Source organism: Epinephelus lanceolatus, chromosome 5, assembly GCF_041903045.1.
Source record: "Epinephelus lanceolatus isolate andai-2023 chromosome 5, ASM4190304v1, whole genome shotgun sequence".
In the NCBI taxonomy this organism is placed as follows: Eukaryota; Metazoa; Chordata; class Actinopteri; order Perciformes; family Serranidae; genus Epinephelus; species Epinephelus lanceolatus.
In genome coordinates this window covers 30,027,125-30,049,377 of record NC_135738.1, presented here as the reverse complement: position 1 = coordinate 30,049,377, position 22,253 = coordinate 30,027,125, and the positions used below count along the sequence as shown (strand labels likewise).

The following is a 22,253-nucleotide window of genomic DNA, read 5'->3' as shown; positions in this document are numbered from 1 at the left end:
TGTTTGAGATCGTTGCAGAGAAAAGTTGCAGTGGTGTGAACTGGCCAGTTGGAGCTCGAATCAAGCCAACTGATGGTGTCACCTGCAGTTCAACTGGTCAAATCGTCAGAAGCTGGTTTTGGAACGTAAAGCATATCACCTGTTTCTACAGCCAGTCGGCTTGTAGTGAAGTCTGCTCGTCAAGTTAAAATGACCACAGACGGTGTGTTCTCTTACTGTGGCAGGTGCTCCGTCCCCGCTGAGCCCTCTGTTTCCAGGTGTGCCAGTGTCGGACGGTGGGTTGCTGCCGCTGCTTGCTGTATGTGCTTATGCCTCCCCACACACACACATTGTCATTGACTGATTAATTGGCGGTGGTTATTTATATTACTGTGGCATATTTACAATGAATACAGTCCATCTGATGCTTGTTTTGTTTTTGTGTTTTTCACTGTTTAATCACTACTACAAATGCAACTGTAGTCAGTCTCTCACTATCACTATACTCATTCATATTTTAAGCTTTCAAATTTTGCACATTGCACGTAGTGACCTGTTTCAACTTGTCTCATTGCAAATCTTTGGTCTGAACTGGGCGTAAAGCAGAGTATGGTTCTAATTAGCAGAGGTATTTTGCCAACAGTGATGTTACTGACGTCGTTAGTTAGCATGGCAAATGTACAGTTGCAATGGCAGCTGGGTGTTGTTCCTTTAGGCTATCTGCTCATGCTCGTTGACTCCAGGGAAGTGAAAAGGAGTTTGGTTGTATCATTAGTATATTCAGTGCTCAGCATCAGTCAGTGTGCAGAGCCATCTGCACCTGCCCCCACCCCCGCTGCCTCACAGAGCGCTGTTTGCTTGATTATTCGAAGTTTATTAATACTGAACGTGACACGTGTCTAAATCACACCGAGTTCAATATTGCACGTCCTTGAGTCCTCAGTAATACACCCAACGAGTGTGAAGTAGATTGGATGGACGGTTATTGAGATGTGTGGACAGACAGACAGACAGACAGACAGAGATTCCCTTCTTTGTAGTTGAGCTGATACCATCATCAAAGAGATCATCATATCCAGATTAGCTTTTTTTTTGTTTCAGTCTATGTCAGTTATCAGCAATGCAGCACACAGCCTAGGCATTATCAAGATGTTTTGATAAATAAATTCCAAGCAAAATTTATTCTCACAAAAATGTTTTTTTATGTTGATGTAGTATATTGTCTGGTTTAAGTGTGATTTGCAAAACAGATAGCTACTAAAGCAAAAATACTCCACTGAAGAACATACGGCCGTAAACAGAGACAGAGAGCAGTGCAGCGATGGAAAGAAAGAGGATGGAGATATTCTGTCAGGTTAATGCAAGCTCATGACTCAGGGGACGTCTTGTTTGGTTCTACAGTAGGTGTGTACACCGACAACAGCATAGTATGGTGAGTGTTGCTACGGGTAACAGATTGAAAGACGCTTCTCTGCCTCCACCTCATGCTCGGGTCGCCCAAGGCGGCGGTTTTCAACATTAAATCCTCCTACAGGGTGAATGACTGGTTGCCCAGGGAGACGACTGCAAGGGTCCACAGACTCTGGTATACAATGAGGAGAGTGGAGTCTGGCTCATATCTCTGCCAAATATTAGCTGTTAGCTGCTTGTGCATTAATTTTGCCTTGGGATAAACAGTATGGGAATGTTAGTGTAATGTCTGTGTTTGCAGAAGTTCCTATCAGGTATGCGTCGCTGGTCTCAGCGGGTCATAAGTGGCTGCGTAGTCACGAGAGTTCAGATATGGGTCACAACACACTGCATATCAGTCACAGATGAATAAAATGGCAGCTCTCTCCTCTTCTGAAATAAGGTAATATAAGGATGCACTCCAGGTGAGGAGGTAATATAATATGCGGTCTCATGCATCAGTAAATGCGCTTTACATGGGGGGGGCTTAGATGAAATGCATAAGGTTACGAAGGCCCCGTGTGTACACAGACACTCTTTACACATCTGTATTTATCAAACTTCTCATAAATAATTTATCTGTGTGAAGCCATAAGTGTCTGATGTAGAAACTAAGGGCACGTGGAGAGTGCAAACCTCCACCAAGGCCCTATCTCGCAATGTTAACGAAAGAGAAAAATAATTTGTGTATCCGCCCTGTGATTCGGATCCGCTCCAAAATGTATTAATGGGTTCTTCTCTCAGCCAAAGTTACACACTTCCACAAAATGTCATTAAAATTGGGCCAGTAGTTTTTCCATAATCCTGCTGACAAACAGACGGGCAACAGGCAAACAAACAAACAAAGCAAAGTGAAAACATAACCTCCTTGGCGGAGGCAATTCACATATAATCTATGAATATGAAACATATAACCACATAGGGATGAAATAATAGGAAATTACATGAATTGGAAATAAAAGAAAAACAAACTCAAGCACAACAGAAAGTCAGCTGTTAGACGACAAATCAGAGAAAACCTGCAAGGAAGTTAGTATGGCAATGTTAGGCACTGAAGATGCATGAAAAGTGATGTAAACAAGATAAAAAAAAGTAACAAAAAGCATTTATAGTTCTATTAAATTTGCATTTTTTGTAAATACTTAAAAGCAGCTTCAAATAGCGTGATAAAACCATCCTATACTAAATATACTTCTGCTTCAGATTACATATTTCTTATTGTGACCAATGCTTTTATATGTACATTCATGCTAAATCATGTCTCTGGAGGTTTGAGCTCACTAGTGTTGGGTATCATTTAGGTTTTTTTCTGATTTTGTAGCAAAAACAATACTTTTAAAAAGGATACCAATGCCTAGACAGTACCTGTACTGATTGTTTTTTAAATGTAAAGCACAAAGTGATGTTCAGTGACATTTAAGAATGGATTTTTTTATTGCAAAGGCACATTTGAACTTGAAATTGAGCAATATAATTCTTAACAGTTAAGCATTCTTAAATACATAAATATGAATAAATACAAAGTGCTATTAACAAATTCACATAACAAATTAACCCTTACCCAACTATGATAATTTACACTAAATAACAGTTACAGTGCAGATCTAATAACAGCAACATAAACTTTGAGTTGGGATTAATAATTGGATCCTTAACTCAGCAGAGACTCAGCAAACACACATTTATCCATTACCTGTTTAGGAGCAGCTGACATTGTCACTACAATGAGACTAGCTGGTCCACCTTAACAGTCAACCTTAAGTGAGCCTTGTCAGGTCCCAATGGGAGGCTAACTTCACTCACTAACCTTGGGGCTAATGGGTTAACCCCCTTCACTTAATCAGCAGGTGGAAAGCAAGGCATGGGAGCTTGACTTGGGTTTTGATGTAGTAGTATTTATTATCTAACTTGGTACTCTCTGCTGCAGCCGTTGAAGCCTCACTGTCATGAGTCACTGTCACATACATGCTCTCACATTTCAAGCCACAATCTGGCTTGAAATGAGGCACTGAAACCTGTGTTGTGATTTGGTCCGGTAGGTAACGGTCAGTTCGGAACAGGTGCCATATATGCACTAGATTTGGGTACCCAACACAAGTGCTCACCTCCGTTTCCGTACTGGAGCCACTCAGGAGTCACTGTTAAAGTGTTGCTCAAGCATTCGTGTATTGTCACAGGCGTGTGTCTGCTACTTGCCACAAAACACGTCGACTTAACATGATCTGAAGTTTGTATTTCATTAAAATAAATGCATTGCAGGCCCATTTTAACATCACATTTTGCCGCCCCATTGCCTTCCCATGTGCACCGCAGTGCACAGAAAGTTAGCATAGCATCAACTGACTAAGCTAAATAACACAATACCACAGGCAGATACAAAAACATATGATTGGTATGACACTTCACAGCCTTATTGGAGCACTGACAAAGGTTGAGGCCAGCTCAACTGTCCTTGGTAGTGCGACATGCCCGTCCGCAGAGACAAGTGTCAGGCGTCAGTTTGTAGCTTCATGTCACTGGCTTCCAATGGAAATGACTTGTAGCCTGTCACTCGTAGTGTGAACACAGCATTTGGGGTTTTCCTGTTTACTCTATACCAATTAAAAACTGTGCTTTAATTTTATTGTTTCATATTAAAACAAAATATTTGATTTGTTCGTCTGCACACATACCAAAAAATGTGACATACAGATCTGAGTTTGCCTGATCTGACGGCATCCAGTGAGGGACGACGATGGCACAGCAACACAATCATATCAGTTTTTGATCTTAAATGTGTCAGTCATCCAGCCAATTTATTCTTTGGCGTGTCTGCTTGTTTTTCTGTTAAGGATGTTGCCAAGCAGGGAGACACAGAAGCCTGAGATATTCTGACACCGTGCTTGGACATGGTGTGATCTGGCTCCGCAAATCAGTGGAGAAACGCATTGATTGAGGCCTTGTCTGTGCTGAAACACTGAGCAAGCTGGGCATCTGTTCAATTAAGCACATTAAAATGATTTTGTTGCACCCTCTGCTCACCCTAGTAACGCCGTCTCCCTTGACGATCCCTTCAAAATAGAAGCGGATCTGTCAGATAGCTTTCCCAATTACTCACACACACACCAACTTGCAGCGTTAGTTTTATTTATTTCCTTCTAGCTTTTTTTGACTCGACAAGTCTCATCTCGTTTGATGCCTTTGATGTTCATAAATACACAGGTTTTTTTGGGTTATTTTTTTTGTTTTTACATCAAGAAACTGATGCGTATGCTAGATGTATCATCGGGGGAGTGTGCAGAAAGGAATTTACAAAGCAAGCAAGCAACATACTATAAGTCACCGACTGAATCCAAAATAGAGTGTTGTTACACACCTGCTTTTGCATATTCATAACTTACAAGTGCGATTGAAAAAACACAGTTATTTTTTTTTTAATGGTACACATTTTTTTCTTACTATTAGAATTCTGCTGATAAAGACCATGAGATGCAGCTGTGCTGCAGAAAAGCTGGCACTGTAAGGGACTGTTAGTTGTTTGTCTGAGGAGGGGGGTGGCTGGGGTGTGACTTTATTCATTTATTTATTTATCTTTGTCCTCCCTGAAGCTACAGATATTTTTCCGTGAGCCTCCCTGAGTGACTGTGGGAAAACCCATGACCCTCCCTCCACCATAAATAACTTTTATTTTTAATATTTATACCAAACGCACAGCAGGGAGTGAAAGTTACAACCAAAACAAACAGCTAATTATTTTAAACAAAATTCAAGTTGTCCACAAAATCGCATCACTACACAAGCTGTGTGCATTTCAGCAGAATATGGGTACATGATCCACCCTTCCTACCACACATCACACATGCACACAGAGACGTTTATTTTTTCAAATAAACTGTAGCTTAACACACACACAACAGTAGAGGTGTAAATCACAAGTTTCATCATATGATATTATATTGATTCTCTGGACAATGATATTTGCTGATATTACAAAGTCTGCTACCATACAATTTTGATTCAATGCGATTCAGGGGCTTGTGAGCGATATGAGACGATATTATCTGCCCTTTTAACACAATTACAGAAGAAGATGCCACCCCTTTCTCTTTTGCTTTTGGCCATAATAGATAAAAATAACACATAAATAGTAAGTGCAGTAAAGTTTACTTTAAATTGTCTCCACCAACACACACAAAACAGCACATGTGACAAATGAACCTTCGGGGCTTTCTGTCCAAGAGCTCTTTCTGAAAGAATTCTTTTCATTTTAACCCAAACCACGATTTTTTTCATAAAACTTCAGGGCTATCTGGCTTAAAGCCCTGAAGGTGAACTTCTCCTAAAAGCCATAAAACATGAATTAACAACAAAAACATTTAACAAGTATCAAATTCAGCTCAGTAATAACTGTCAGGGTTCATGGACAAAACACTTTACATTGCATAAATTAGCCTAGCAGCTAGCAGACTTTTTTTTTTTTTACTCTATTAATTGCTTAACAAATTACGTGTATTGTTCATACATTTTCTTTATCACCGCTGGTTTGGGTCACTGCATCTCCCAACAGAACAGCTTGGTTGAATTTCAACCTGCATGCACAATTTTTCAGCAGAATACTGTTGCAACAGAGCAGCTAATGTTAGCAGTGTGAGACTCACCTGGGCAGGTACGTTGTGTATTATCTCGTGACGGCATTGTTTACATGCGACATTTGCTTTGTCTGTTGACTCAAGTGAATAATGTTATCCTTACTGTCTTTCTCTTGCCTGCTGCTGTTTGACGGTGGTACAGAATTTCAAAATAAAGGCATAACCTAAAGATGATGATATGGATCTATGTTTTCACTTGGCATCGATGATATTGGATCGTTGATCATTGAATCGATATGTTGATCCAGACTGATAGAACGTCACACCCAACAGTGGCAGCAACTGCCAGAATAATTTCAGCAACTTGGCACAGCAGCCATTATTAGATTGTAAAAAGTTACCCTCTGATGATTAACAGTCAAAAGTCGAAAACACAATCCTGGAGTTGAAAAAAGAAGCCTTGTTTTTTTTTTTGTTTTTGTTTTTTAATTATTGTCATGCATTCAGGAGCACAGAATTTAATGTTTTTAGAGGATGTGGTTAGTGAAAACCTTTTTTTTTAATTGGCAACATTTGAAGTGAGACAAGTTGAATACGTGATTTTGCTGAAATATGGCTATTTGAAGCTCACAGTTGGTTATGTTTCCTGACAAAAGTGTTCTTTGCACATGATGTGCTGTTTTCACAGTTTCTTTCTGTGATGAATGGTGTAATTTTGGCAATTTTGAAGGAAACCATGCCTTTCAAAACTGCCAGCAGGTTTTGGGGTTAGGAGATTATTTGAAATTAATACAAAATACAACCTTTTAAAGTATGAGTACCTTCCCAGTGCTTAGAAAATTATTTGACATGCCTCCCCCTCACCATTAATTAACGGTCCCTAAGTGGACCTAGCATTAAGATTTTCAATAACCTAATCAGTGTGTCTTTTGTAAATGGTCCATTACTGCAAAACCAGTGTTTTCATCACTGATCACACACTTGCTGTCCGCAGGTGACACACACAGATGTAGGCTCACATGAGAAGCACACAGAATTTGGCCCTTTTCTGACTGCTAAGTGTGTTGGGTTTGTTTTGTTTTTTTTTGCCAAGGCTGAGCACGACTCCCCCCTCCTTTCCCTCTTGTGCGGCTAATATGTCTCATCCCTGAACCCGCTTGCTCACCTTTCTTTTCATTCCCAAACCGTCTTCACAGATGTCGATCAATAGGTTTTGCTGTTGCCTTCATATTTGCAGCGTGACCAGCCTCTGCTGTCGCTGGAGGATACGAAAAGGAACACCCATGAATAATTTACAGCGAGCAGGAATATGTAAACGGGTAAACAGACACAAGAAACAAAATGCAAACAATTGCGGCAGCTTGCATGAATTAATTGCTCGGTCGAGTCCTGTGTTCTCCTTTATTGGAGCTCCCTGTCCTTCGTGACTGATTCAGGGTCAGCAGGCCGTGGGGATTTTTGCAGCAGGATAAGTGAGAGTGATGGTGGGCCAGCTTACGTGGGAGCAGGATTGCATTGCAATTTTATGCATTTGTTTGCTCAGGTTTTATGTAAATCTGTTTACTTAGCTGAACAGTAACACATACTGTTATTTTGTCTCCACCATTGCAGCAATATTGAATTAGCATATTGCACTTCAAAAAGGCAGTAATTGCTAAGTATTGCTGTAATTGGACAGTTCATTAGAGAGACGCTGACTAGGCAGTTCCCTCTTCAGTACCAAGAAGTAGATCCTTGTGTAATGAGGTTCCTCTGCGTTATTATTTTCATTCAAGCTCTGTGAAACATCCATGTGATAAAGAATCCTGTAATTGAATTTATTCCATTGAATTACTACAATCGCTTCAAAGTGAATTGTGTTGGCTGCTATCTCATGTGGCGAGTTGACAGCAAAGGGAGGTGAAAAAGTGTTTTTATCACCAGTAACCAGCAGATGATGTGCCGGAGTAACTGTCAGAGTGGAGGGCAGAGGAGTGGGAGATGGGACGTGACAGAGTGGCCCCATTTGAGGTTGTCACCGGGTCCCGAGAGTGACGACACCAACCCAAGACGAATCGAGGCCCAGCTGGCTCCCTGGCCAGCTCGTATAAGTTGCCTGATCATAAATAGCCAGGGCCCTGGTGCAGGGTGGAGGTGGTTTGTCATCAGGCCCGGCCCCAGCCGGGCCACTGACTCCCCGACGAGAAGGGAATTTATCACTGTACAGTGATAAGACAAGGCTATTATTGTTTCTGTCCTCCTCCTTCTCCCCGCCCACCTCCCTTTCCTCTCCCTCCCCGCTTATATGGAACACATAACCTCTTCCTTTTCTTCTGAGTTTTCCCCGCTCCTTTGTTCCCTCTTTCTCTGTCCTCCTTTCCCTCCTCCTGTCTTCTTTCACCTTTTATTCTCATGCTGTAACCCCTCACCACCACCACTGCTGCTGCATTTCCCCCCCCTTTTTCGGCTCCCTCCTTCACCACCCCTCTTCTTCCATCTCTCTTTCTCTCAGCACACAGGCGATATTATCAGGAAGTAATGACTCCTTGGGACGATGATAATCAGATACTCGGTAGAGGATAATGACCACACTGGGGTTCTACACGGAAACAATATGCAGGTATTAATCGCTGCTGATGCATCAGATGGCTGCAGAGGGTGATTGAGAGGAAGAGAAGGGATGAGAAGAAGAAGAGAAGATGAAAGATGTGTAGGAAGAGCAAGTGCAAGCGAGACAGCCAGGAACGAGGTGGGGAGAGAAGAAAAGAAAATGGAGGAGAGTGTTTGTGAGGGAGACAAAAGGGGAGAGAGAGAGATGGTAAACAGAGTGAGGTTATTTAGGGGTCAGTCCTGTCTCAAGTGTTTTGCGGTTTCTGAAATACAATTTGTCTCCGTCTTTTAGCGAGACATACCTAAACTCTCCATTTTCCTCCACCTCTCTTTCCTTCTTCTGACACCTTTGTGTCTCCTCCTCTTGTTGCTCCCACAAGAAAAGTTGCTTTGCTCTGTCACTTTTATTTTATTTCTGGCTCACATAGCCGGGTGCCACGAGACTCGAAAGCCGCGGCCTCAACTCTTAAGTTTGTCTAGTGTAAGTTTTTTTGGATGCAGGCCTGGTGCAGGCTCCTCTCTCATTGTCTCCCTGCGCAGCGGCTCGGCTGTCAGGAGCACAGAAGATGGATGAATTATCGCGGAAAGGTCTCCTCCAGCGCTCTCACCTCATTTAGATGCTCCGGTTGGCTCCGACTCTTGCTAACATCGTGACAGCGCGTTAGCCTAGCACCAAGGCCCTTTTGTTTCTTTGTTTACAAATGTATGCTAATGAGCAAGGGAGATCAGCAAGCGTGCAACCCCTGCATGCTCACTCTAATTCCTTCCCCAGTGACACATCAGCTATGACAGCTGTGGCTCTGCAGCGGCTCAGAGTAGCCTCCTTATCTCCTCCACTGTGATTGGAGCAGCTGCCTCTGGGTGTCACCAGCAACTGTGAGGGTTGCTTATTGGTGTGTGTGTGTGTGTGTGTGTGTGTGTGTGTGTGTGTGTACAGTATGAATCTCTGTACACTTGCTCATCGGGGCATAATTAACACCCAGGAGACTGAGAACTCTGGACACTTTTAGCCTTTATACAAGAATATGCACTGATGCACATACAAGACATCTAGAGGGAGTTTATGTGATTTGCATTTGTTGTAAAGCACAAACAGCAGTGTGTGTGTGTGTGTGTGTGTGTGTCTGTCTGTCGGCGTGTGTGTCTTAAACGCATAAACTCGTACATCTCTCCATCTTCCTCGTGTCTATCTCACTCTCTGGCTCTGCAGCTTCACTCGGTGTCTCGTTTTTTGATATCTTGTGTCACTGACCATGATGGAAATGTTTCCCTTTTTCCACTCTCGTCTCCATGGCAACCCAGAGTAGGGCCAAAGCAGACCTTACAGGCCTCTAGACAGCCAGTGGAGTTCACAGAGGCCTCGGGCACTAAGCAGCAGGAGGAGATGGGGAGAGGCAGACAGCCATTTAGAGGTGAGCAGCAGGGCGAGTGGGCTGGCAGGTCGCAGAGGGATCAGACTGTTTTGCTCCGCAGCCTATGGCCAAATACCAACTAGAGGGGAGATTGACAGAAATATATCAGCTATTTTTTTTTTTTTTTTTTACTGTTTGCCAATATGACCTGAATTACCAGCTTACTAGCCCCTAAAAAGATCTATCCCACACTCAGTCGAGGATAAAAAGCAAGATTTATCAATGATGGAGAATTGCCAGTATGTACCACCAGAGAAGGCTAACAATGCAAGGGTTGGGCACCGTTCATATTTGAACTGATACTGGGACCGTCGCTGGTACCTTTCAGTACTTTGCTCTTTCTTTAACAAAATGTAATTTATGAAGCTGCAGTCAACAACCATTCTGCTCCTCTGCTCTTTTCTTATCACACAAGGAGTTAAGTCTCTGTCTGTGTGTGTTTGTCTCTTTCGCTCTGTGGTTAGACACAGCTGACAATATGTGGAATGAGTATGCAATTTGAAAAACGCAATCACAGACAGCAGTGATACAAGGCAATTTCTAAAATAAAATAAAAAAGAAAATAGACCAGACGCCAAAACTAGAGACACAGCAGTTATAGTTTTGGCTCCGGCTTTAGGGCGCTTCACTGTACTTGCGCCTCCTTTCCGAACCTGGTGGCTGTGCAGAGCTCTGTTGTCTTTGCTGCAAAGCCAACCACGGAGTTCAGGAGGTGAGTTCCCGGCTTTAGGGTGCTCTCTGACCCTGGCTTTCTCAACCCGATGCATCCTTAGGGACTGAAATTTGGCACCGATTGATTCAACTTGAGTTACTCGGTAGTACTGACATTAGTAGGCTGGCACTTGTAAAAGTTCAATACCCAACCCTTAACATTACTGCACAGTATATCTGGTGATTTTTTGTAGATATATCATGCACATTCATTGCCATCTTTTAGACTTACACAGCTCCAGGCTATCACCTCCTAGGTCGTGCTCAGCTGCCAAAGAGATGAGTGTAAAAACCCTCAAGAGCAGATAATATGTGTGTTTAAGTTTCAAGTAGAGAGCAAGTGGGATATAAACCTCATCGGAGCCCAGATGGTCTCGAGATAAGCAGTACGCACTTCCTGGCTTTTCACAGCCTTTTTTGATTGTGGATGTAATCTATTGACTACCTAATGGCAGCCTCCGCATTTACACACGATGCTAAGTAGGGATAAATATGCATAAATGGAAGGCCAAAGATTTTCTTTTATATTTGTACACATACCACTGCAGATGTTATGAACACGAGCACCCTGCCTTTCACTCTGAATGCCGCACACCTCACTCTGATCCCAAGTGTCGTAAATGTTCAAACTGGTCTACTCTGCAATGCAAATGTTTAATTGATTCTATTCATTAGATTTGGTTGAAAACAATACCCTCAAAGTGTTAGTGTGTATGTGTGTGTGTGTGCTTGTGACTGTGTCTGCAATAAGGTCATTCCATTTTCTCTCAGGCTGTCTATTAATCTTTGAGTGCACTGGGCCTCAGGGCTCTGATTTTATGTTTGTCTCCATCCAAAGCATTTTGTTTTTTTGTTATTTGAATTTTCCTAAGTGGCGGCTTTAGTGAGCTATTAGCGGAGTGCAAAACATTACCGGAGCTTAGAGGAAAGGGTAGAGGAGAGGAAGAGAGTGGGACCTCTTTGCCCCTGACCCATATTACAGCACATTAAGCATCTCTGCAATCCCTCTCCCTCTCTGCCCTACACACCCACAGGCCTACAAGCACACTTTCTCTCCTACTACATGCTCTTTTCTCCCATTAAGTTGCCTCCCTCCTCTGTCTTCCCTTGCCCCTCTCTGTCACAGTCCCTTTGTCTCTATTTATCTCATCTCCAAAGTCTTGTTATGCCTCTTGTCTTAATGCACTCTCACTTTCCTCACAAGGCTGTGTTGTTCGAGCTGAACTAAAGGCCAGGGAGTGCAGTACTCAGAGCCAGGCCTATTCATCAGTTTCACAGCAGCCCTCCACTCTGCTTCATTACTGACTGGCTAATGGCACAGATCAGTGCAGTTTATTTGCTATAATTAGCGAGCTCCATTTGGCCAGCGCAGCCCCAGTGAAGCCTGCTGCACTTGTGCTGCCCCCTGCCACGCCACCCTGCGCATGTGTGTGCACAAACGTTTGGCTGTTGCGTCGGAAAGTGTCATTAAGAAACTATACTGGCCCATCACTTTGCCATCCTCCATTGCCTTAAGTCAACCATGTCTTATGATGCCCTCCCTGATTGCAGAGCAAAAAGCCATGAGCCTTGTAAAACTTTATAAGCTCCGCGCTTGTTAAAGATACTAGTGTATCGGAAATGCATTGCAGAGCGAGGGAGATAGGGTTAGAGAGGGAATGAGTGACTAAATCAATCAGTTAATGGCTGACTGAGTAATGAGTGGTTGAATGAGTGAACACGCGAGCGACCGGCAAATAGTAGGTTACACCCTCTTCTTCACTTCTCTCTCACAGACTCTTGTCCTTGCATCCCACTCGACTTCCTCTTACAGTCTCCATCAGTGTTCCAGTCTCCCCCTTGACTTCCAGTTTAATCTCCTCCCCCGTACCCTCTTGCATTCTAAACCCTTGCACCCTGTCCCCCTCTCGCTTAATCTCCCCCATCTCCATCCCACTCTTGTGTTCTGAAAAGCCTCTTGTTTCGTCGTCCCATGCAATTTTAATCTTGTTCCCCCTGATGGAGGGAGAGGAGGTAAGGGGTGTGTTTAACTTTCTCTCGTGTTGTTGGTGCTAGCTCAAGGGAAGTACAGGCTACGTCACTGAGATGGAGTTACAGTGTACTCGCTGAGTAGAGGAGATCAACCTTGTCAATAATTTACACACTGCATGCTGTTGCTGTGCGCTTGTCTACTCTCCTTATGACTCTTTTGTCTCCCTTCTTTCCTAACCTTTCTTTCATGCGTCTACGTTTGATTCTCACTTATCGATTCTCCCAATTTTCAGTTCCTATTCATCATTCCCAATCACCCAGTTTACTGGGTAAACTTGCTCACTGATGCAAACAGCTAACTCCTCCAAAAAGCTAATCAGTATGACACGACAAGGTCAAGAGGTTCATTTGCTGTTAAACCACACATTAGAATAACTGTATACTGTAAGCTAAGCAACTTTGATTGAGATATTATTGTTGCAGTGCCAGAGGTTGCTGTTCCTCTATCACAGCTGGCCTCCTGGGATTTAAGTGTGACAAAGAAAAAGAAAACATGCGGTCGGCTGCACTTCAGCATGCTGAAACACCTTGGCAGTGAGGAAGGTCAGGGGCAAGTGGCTCACAGGAGGGCCACAAGTATGGAACGGCTCAGTACAACAGTGCTTGGTGGGAGGGCATGTGTGAATTAAGTTCATCAAACCTCAAGGCAGCAACAGCAAAAGACCATGCTAGGTCACACTTTTGTCAGCTAAGAAAAAAAAAGATCAGCCAGAAGCAACAGCAGTCACATGACCAACACACTGTAATGCCCAAACAGTGGAAATACTTCACCTAGTCTTGATTTAGATTTTCAGTGTGGCATGCTGGCAGCTGGGTGAAAATTCGAAGTAAACAGTATGAAGTCATCCATTGGCCCTGCCTCGTGTCAAAGAAACAGGCTAGTGGGAACTGTGTGGGAGTATTTTCTTGCACAAATTAGGCCCCATGATACCAGATACCCTTCATTTGAATGCCAGAGTCTACTGAAGCATTGTTGCTGACCAGCAATCCTTTCTCACAGGGCTACCTCCAACATGAATAGTGTCACAACTACCTTCTTTATAATTTTTAAAATACTTACAGACATGACAGTGGCCTCAGCGAGCTCCACTCGCCTGCCAGTTTCTTGGACTCATTCCAATTAAACATCTTTGAGATGAGATTGAATGACAGGTTAGTTTGAAACAGTTGCCAAAAAATCAGCTGCAAGTGCAACATGCTGTTGTGTCAGCATGGATTAAAGCGTTTCCAGAACCTTTTGAATACATTACTACTGCTTTAGTTGCTTGTTTGTTTGTTTTTGTCAAATATTAGATCATTTGCCAATATGACAATATTTCAAATAAGAATGCAGTTCTGAAATTATTATTCAATTAGCCAGTTGACAAGAACAATAATCTACAATAATATTTACAGTCAATCACTCCCAAAAAATCAGGGCAAAACAAAAATAAATGTGTTTTAAGTTCGTCACACCACAGAAAAATGAATTTGAATGATTAAAAAAGAATATAAAAATAGGTTTCCTGCTCTGAGATGTTGGGGCATGCAGAAGAACAAGCCACTGCGAAGCGACAAACTCTTGTTAGCAGCTAAGGAAGTAGCACAAAGCGCACACACACACTCTCAAGCCAAATAATGAATTGTCGCACAGTGGCAGACTCGTGTTCAGCAGCTAACCCAGCAGCACAAAGCAGAACCACTCCCTGAGCTGAAGAATGAGCCACTTCGCAGTGACAATGTCTTCTTTAGCAGCCAGCAGCTAACATTAGCCTTAGCATCTTTTAGCCGATTCGTGCTAAAAAAACTGAAAGGTATGTTTGTGGCCATTATTTTGCTTGTGTTTTTATTATTGTGGCATTTAAGAGAATTGTTTATTGAAAGAGCAAAGAGAGCTTGTTGCATGTAGCTTTAGTTTTTGTATAATGAGGGAGGTGTTATTTCAAGGATGGCTCTAATGCATCACTGAGCCATGATTTCAGGCCCGCCCAAAAAATCCTGGACACAAAAGCAGGGATAAACAGTCAACGTAACGGTCTAACCCACACAGCCTTTTTCGCATGTTTTCTAACATGAATAATGTGCTTAGAAAGCAACCAAGATATGTTTCAAGCTTCTTTTTAAATAATTAATCAAGATTTCATTTCTCAAGCCTTTAAAATGTGAGAATTTTCTGCTTTACTCTGTTATATATGATTTAATAGCCTATGTTTTCATTTTGGGAGGTCAGTTGGATCAAACAAGCATCACGTTGGCCTCTGCAAACTTGTTATAGACACTAAATACAGTGAAATAGTGAAACATTTTAAAGACTCAAAACATAATCATAATCAGTGATGAAAATATTCAGTTCTTGCAGCCCTATAAATTTGTACTTTGAGTGTTAACCATGAGAATAAATAGATTTTTCTACTCTTTTGAACATTTTACTTTTGTACCTGTAACCATGACGCAATTTTCTCCTGCTGTGTTCTTTTGCTAGTCCGTTATTATTGTTGAGGACTGAGCCTGCACGGCTGCGCCTTTTCAAAGGAGACCACGTAGAAACCACTTTTGAGATAACACCGGCAAATGAATTGTTATAATGACCACTGGCGTTGTTCCGTAACCGCTGTGAGTGACTGTGTTTGACTCTGTGCTTTTATGTCCCCCTGTTTGCCAGAGGGCTGTAACGTGGATCAGATCCTGAGGGCTCCGAAACATTATCATCTAATTTGTTATGACTGGACTCTGTCACATAGTTTCAAACGAAAGCCCTCCTATTTAACCACTTCATATGTATTTATCTCTTCTATAATATTCAATTTTCTCATCTTTTCTATCCTAATTGCCCTTCGTCACCGCTCTTGTAGCTCCTGCTGCGCTCACTTCTTTGATTCTGTGATTAGCATTCCGCTGTATCACCATTCTGTCTATCACTTAACATACAGTAGAGCACAGCGTTGCACTGAAACCCAGTGCTTGTTGTCAGTCGTGTTCAAAGATAAAACGAGACACAGAGATACAATGCGCACACACACATGCATATATTGTATGCGTATACGCACTGAAGCACACACACACATACGGTATAGATATATCAGCTGGCACTCGCACAATGGAGATGAGAGCTCTGACAGCTACAGTTCGCTGAAAGCTATAGAGTTTAGAATATCATTAGTTTTAAAAGGGCAGCCAGACAAGGTGAAGTTATTACTCATTTCTCAAAAGTAGAGGAAGCTGCAGAAAGTTCCCCCCGATCCTTGTCGCTATCTAGAGATTACACCCACATCAACCTTGGATAGGACTCCTGTTTATTGTGCTTTTTAATATACTCTATCACAGACTTAACACTCTAAAAAATGGCCTCTACCTCTGTTGTCTGGAGGTTATAGAAGTTTCTCTCCGCCATCTTATCTGCACGGTAAATAGTGCAGTAGTTTTAGGACCGGGAGACATGAACAGATTAGGCAGAACGTAAGAGAGGAGGCTCCTGAATGATTAGTATTCTGCTTGGTCTCCTGCGGGTGGCGGCGCTCGTAGTCGATTGGCTTCCATTAACCTGCCAGTCTGCTCTTCATTACTTCATTAGAGCCTCCGTGGAGGCTTGAGGAAGTCTCGTCACAGTCCAGGGACTGGGACTGACTCCTGACTTGCTGTAGCTCACCAAGGGCGTCAGACCTACCTTGCCTCCTGGCTGTTGCACAGTGCATCGTGATCTATGTGTGTGTTTGTGTGTGTTCTTTCAGGCCTTTTTAACTTTGTGTTGGTGAGTAAATGATAGAAAATCATGCTGGTGTGCTTGGAGAACAGCAGTCCCAGCAAAGGATAAAAGGACCAACCTCGTGGTTTGTATAAGAGGACTGCATTGGGATTGGGATCCCAAAGGTCCAACGAGACCCACCACAAATCTCACAGGACTGGGCGGTTTTATCTTTGCCACCGGTGAAAGCGTACGGTCAGAAAAATGTGTGGGTCCCAGAGATTATTAAACATAAAGGATGTAGACGGCAACAAGTGAACATTAAATTAATGCGTTTTCCTTGCAGGATGCGAGAAGACGCCATCTATGTGTACGGTCAGAATGTTTGTAGGTGCGGGCAGGAGCTGTCACACACCCTGCAGGAATGGGCAAGAATAGATAACACACATTGCAGGAGCGGGCGGTGATGGTCAGAAATCCAGTAAGAGCAGGCAAGAGCGGGATTAGAAAACAGTCCTGTGCAGGGCCCTAGTTTGTTTGGTTGATTCACCACCGCAGTGCCATTTGATTGATTCATCACAACTCTGCTTCCTGCCAGCAGGGGACATTATTTATGACTCATTTAAATTGCAGTAACACATTTTTTTATATCTGACATGGTACACCAGATCATGTGTCCACACATGAGTGCATAAATTTAGTCAGGACACACACTTATACACTCAAACACATACATATACTTCTCTTTTAATAGTGTTAAGGAGGGCTAAGAAATATGTTGGGGAAGAATATTTGAACATTTGCGCGCATGCGCGCACGCACACACACACACACACAAACATACAAAGCACAAGTACTTTGCAGTTCTCATTATCTTCTCCTTTTGGGATTGTTTAAGAATTTATTAGAGGAATAAATTAGCAGTGACTGTTCGTTTTTTCCATTTTTCAAACATTTATCCATATAAAGGGACTGTGCGCATGGAGCACTCATGACTCAAATGCAAATATAATGATATAATGTTTCCACGTTACACTTCTCTCCATAGGACCGTTTACCGACGGCTCTGCATAGGGTGCGGAGATGCATTTTGTACCTTTAATGCTAAAGAAGTCTTATTTTCTCAGCAAAAGGGAAGTTCAAACATTATTCTCCTCAGACTTCAAAAGACAATGCTTGAGGGAATTGAAGAAGAGGAGCAATGATTTGAAAGTGAATTCTTTGTCGAAGTTTGCCTCCAAATGTTGCGCTGACTGCTTTGTGTCATCTGGCTGATGTTTCCATAGGTAGTTTCTTCCCATCAAACTGTAATGCTGCTAATCTTTCTCTATTTATTGAGGGCATTAAAGAAAGCACAGATGCATTTGGCTGTCAGTTTCACCATCTACTGCTTGAATACTCCTCTTGCATATGAAATACAATGCATTCCAATCACCTTATCGAACAGTAGAGTGTGTGAAGGTGGACATCATTAAAGTACGGTACAAGAATATGCCTATTATTTATAATTGTGATGTATTTTAATGATGTTATCTTGGACAGTGGGCTGTTTCCACCAGAGGTTTTGCAGTTTGCTGTCTCTATTTGGAGGTTCATTTCCAAGTAGGACTGATATGAGGTTTCTGTGTTCTGTGTGCTCATTCATATTTAAGGTGATCACTTACATAAATGAGGCGAGGCAAAGGGGAGCCTCACCTGGCTCCCTGGAGCATTGCCTGCTCATAATAGCCTCAGATAAATGGTTAAGGGTAGATGTGCTGCCAGTTGATTCACGCAGTGACTCATGCAGTGTTTACTCAGAGGAAGAACAGAAATAGCCAGCAAAATGAAGCGAAAGTTAAATGCCTAAAGTAATGGATTTGCTACTTATTCATCAGTTAGTTGATTTCAGATGATTTTTTATATTATTGTTGTAGTATCACGTCATTTGATTAGATCTTTGTTGTGTTTGGCATGTAGGTGGATGTAGTGTTCATGAAATTTATGTACGACAGCATCCTGAAAATTCAGACATATGCGCCGCTACTGAAAACTACAAGAGAGATTTAAGTCACAAAGTAAGATCAAAACTCGGAAGTTGAAGTGTCCTGCTATTTTTGGCTCAACAATGGCAGGAAAGTCAGGCTTGAAGTGAGACGAAGTTGAGCACGGCTACTCTTTGGTGTTTGCTCTTTGATCTGGTGGTGCTTTGATCGACCCTGGAGGACGTACTTAGACTGTCCATGTGGAGTTGAGGCTGCGGACTGACGGTCTTCACAGCACGGTTCCTCTGGTTCAAGTGGCCTTGTTTGACAAGGGAATGGCATTCACTGAAAGCTTTCTCGACTTCCATAGCTTGGTATTATGCTTTTTTGTTCCTTCTTTTCTTTGAGTCAGGGTGACCTTTCCAGTGCACTTCATCCTGAGTGAGACAAGAGTCAGAAAACATACAACATGCCCTTACAAAATCAGAGAGAAGGATGCGAAGTACCCTTCGGAGGGGAATGCATTGTGAAAATGGCAATTTTCTCTTTTCCGTTTGATTTATTCAGCAAAATGATAGATATGAGATGATTTTTTTCAGATCAAAGCAGATTTTTATTACAGTTGTTTTTCAATCAGTGCAATTGCAAAGGGAATGCAAGGAGACAGGCAAGATGATATCCAAACAAATGAGGAAAACAAATGATCATCTCAGATTATGTTTGCTTGAGACTTTTGCGGGATGCAGAGCAAGTTGTTCCGCAGGAAAAACTTCACTGTGGCTACATTTTTATTTTTATATTGTGTGTTTTTCTGCTGTTTCCTCTCTGCGAGTGAGCAGGAACCTATCTGTCTTTCCTCTTCTCCTTGACCACATCAATCTTGCCGCAGCCCAACCCTGCCACACACAGACACCCCCCACCCCCCATCTAATTCAGCCCACTCAGACTCATTGTTAAGGGGACATATTGGAAAACCATTAGCTCTCATTATGCTTTATAGCCACCCGTTCTCCCCATTCTGTCTTTTAATCACAATCCGTCCCTGTGTGTGTGTGTGTGTGTGTGTGTGTGTGCGCATGTGGCTGTATGCATGTGCGTACACTACAGCCACCCCCTGCTCAGCAGACAGTAATGAACCACTTTCACTATAATGCATTTGGGACACCACAAAGACCCCAGCCCCCTCCCTTTTTGCTTTTTATAGGGGAGTCAATGGCACAGGCGCCACTTTTTATGGCAGCCAATCCGAGCTGCAGCAATGTTGTGCATTCGTGAGCCATGTCAGCCGAATGGGATCGAATGCTGTGCAATAGAAATAAAAAGAAATTGGAGTGAATAGAGTATGGATTCCCTTTTTATATGAACTCCTCGTAGAGGTAGAAACCCTTATAGGAAACCTTATGAGTATCCATTTGCTCCTTGTAACTCCAAATAACCAGGCTCTCATAAAGTGCTGAATATCCTGTTACTGCTCTGTATTGAATTGTGCTCCGGTTTGATCAGCCATGACAGCGTGTCTATGTGTATGTATGCGCGTGTGTTTTTGCTGGCAGCACGGGAGAGATGGAATATTGACCATATGCTCTGTGACGGACACACACACACACGAAAACACCTCACACGTGCACACGCACGCACTCGTAATGAGTGGATTTAAATTCCGGTTGTTCTCTCCCGGCCAAGGCAACTGTCATCATTGTGCAGCAAAACTCCCATAATCCATCTGGGGCATGACAGCATCCTAACAGCTCCACTTCGCAGTGAGAAAAGCTATTCTTTATGTCTCTCCATTTCTCTATCTCTTCCTTCTTTTCTCCATTTTCACTCCCTCCTCTTCACATTTCCCCTCCGGACTGGTTTTTATTCTTCTCTCTTGTCTCTTTTCGCTTTTCCAATTACATTTTTTTTTTCACTTAATCTCCCTTTTCCTCTGGAAACTTTTATCTGGGTTTGATTACACTAGAGAGGCTCAGTAGGAGGAAAAATGAGTGATAGCTCGAAATTATTGTTGACCACTATGATGATGGTAATGAAGATATTCATAATCGTAATTACGCTATAGAGATGATAGAGATGAGACCGACAATGATACTATTAACGACGATGATGAAAATGGAGATGAGGATGATGACAACGAGGATGATGATGACAATAGCGATGATGATAATGGTGCTTGGTGGCTTTCTAAGCGGTGTGCATGTTTTCACCTTGGCCCAGATGGAGATAGACAGACGGAGGGGACAGACGCCAGCCGCAAGAGGGACGCTCGCTCCTCAGCCGGCCACCACAAGAGTGAGGACACCAGCGACAGCAGGGAGGACGAGGCTGCAGTGAGTCTTTCATCGTTGCTGTCTGTCTTCTGTTCTGTCTCACCACTCTGGACTGAATATTAATACGATGTCACAACCTAAACACACACACCCTACACACCCACATCCCTCCGAGTAAGCAGCAACAAGGTTTATCTCTCATGTGTGTGTGTGTGTGTGGAGGAGCTCATCAGGGCTCAAACAGTCGCAGTCTGGATCTTAATTATCATCAAAAACACAGGGCTCTGTTCTCTGTGCACCCACTGATTAGTGCTCCTGTCTGCTGGCACCCAAAAAAAAAAACAGTCCCATCTCTCCATAATTGGAACAAGATAAGGGACGATGCAACATAAACTAGATCCATGTTAAAGTGTTGATGATATCGGCTAATATAGGTGCGGAAACATTACAGAATCTCTAATCAGATTGTATTGTTTTGAAACTTTTCTTTTTTGCTCATTAAAACCCATCTACAGTTGAGCCTCATGACCCCACCCACTGCACTGAATTTCAATAATGTTTCAAGCTCTGGGAGGCCACAGCTCAAAATATTTTCTGAATACATCACGCAATCTACCCACCTCCTTGAGCATTTATTTGTCTGATCGGTTTCATGCAGAGAGTTGTGAAATTAGACAAAGTGATAACCAACTGCAGGACATGAGACAGAATTTGGACCACAGCCAGAGATCATTAGCATTTGGTACATGCAGCAGTAAACCGCCGAGACAATCTGACACTTAAACTGCTATTTCCCCTGACAGTGGGTGGATTTTAGGGTTAAGTACAGCAATTTTGGACCCGCAGATAGTTTCCAAGTATTGCAGAACCTGCAGAGCACATTGGCTCCGACAGTGTGTTGAGACAGCAAGCTCCTGTTGATTCCGACAAGCAGTCCAAATGAGGATTATTATCAAAATTCCTCCAAAAACTTTGCATAACATGAATGGTGATAACCTGCTGCCATTACTCTGATAGCCCAGTGCAAATGTTTGTAATGTTCTCTACTAAAGTGAATTACAAAGAGAAATATCTGGGTTAAGTGTCGGCTATAGTCAGGGAATGTTGATTTCATACACAGCTGCTTATTTTTGGTTGCCTGGTCTCAACAGGATGGACTTTGACACCAAAACGAGATTGAAAACCACTGAAAATAAGACCTCTGGGTGTGACCGACTTAAAGCAGCGCTTCACCCCCCAAAATCACAATTCGTATAACAATTACTCACCATTTGTAAAGATAAATTCATGAAGAAAAGTGTTTTTCTTGCATGCTTCTGCAGTGAATGAAGAATCCAAAAATGGAGAAAGTTCCAGAAAGATGAATTGTAGCCACTGGGAATCTAACAACAGCAAAGCTATAACAAAACATCCGTTTACAAACTCTAACACAACTTGTGCCGTATAATCCAAGTCTCATTTATCCAGCTGTATGCTCAATACGTCCCAAACACATTCATTTAAGCTAAAGTGTAACTATTTAACTCACTTTCACCTAAACAGTCTCAGGTATAGACAAATAATGCACCTGCGCTGTTTATGTAGAAGTGGGGTGAGTAGTTGTTAAACTCATGCACTGA

The 22,253-nt window shown here is 42.6% G+C and overlaps 1 protein-coding gene across 1 annotated transcript in view; it reads left to right on the top strand.

Annotated features, from left to right (window-relative positions):
- b4galnt4a (beta-1,4-N-acetyl-galactosaminyl transferase 4a) overlaps positions 1-22,253 on the top strand; it is a 185,358-nt gene that overhangs the window by 39,822 nt on the left and 123,283 nt on the right. Inside the window, exon 2 of the mRNA XM_033635150.2 lies at positions 20,582-20,694. Within this exon, the coding sequence (XP_033491041.1) occupies positions 20,582-20,694 (113 nt within the window). The remainder of the gene's footprint in view (positions 1-20,581; positions 20,695-22,253) is intronic.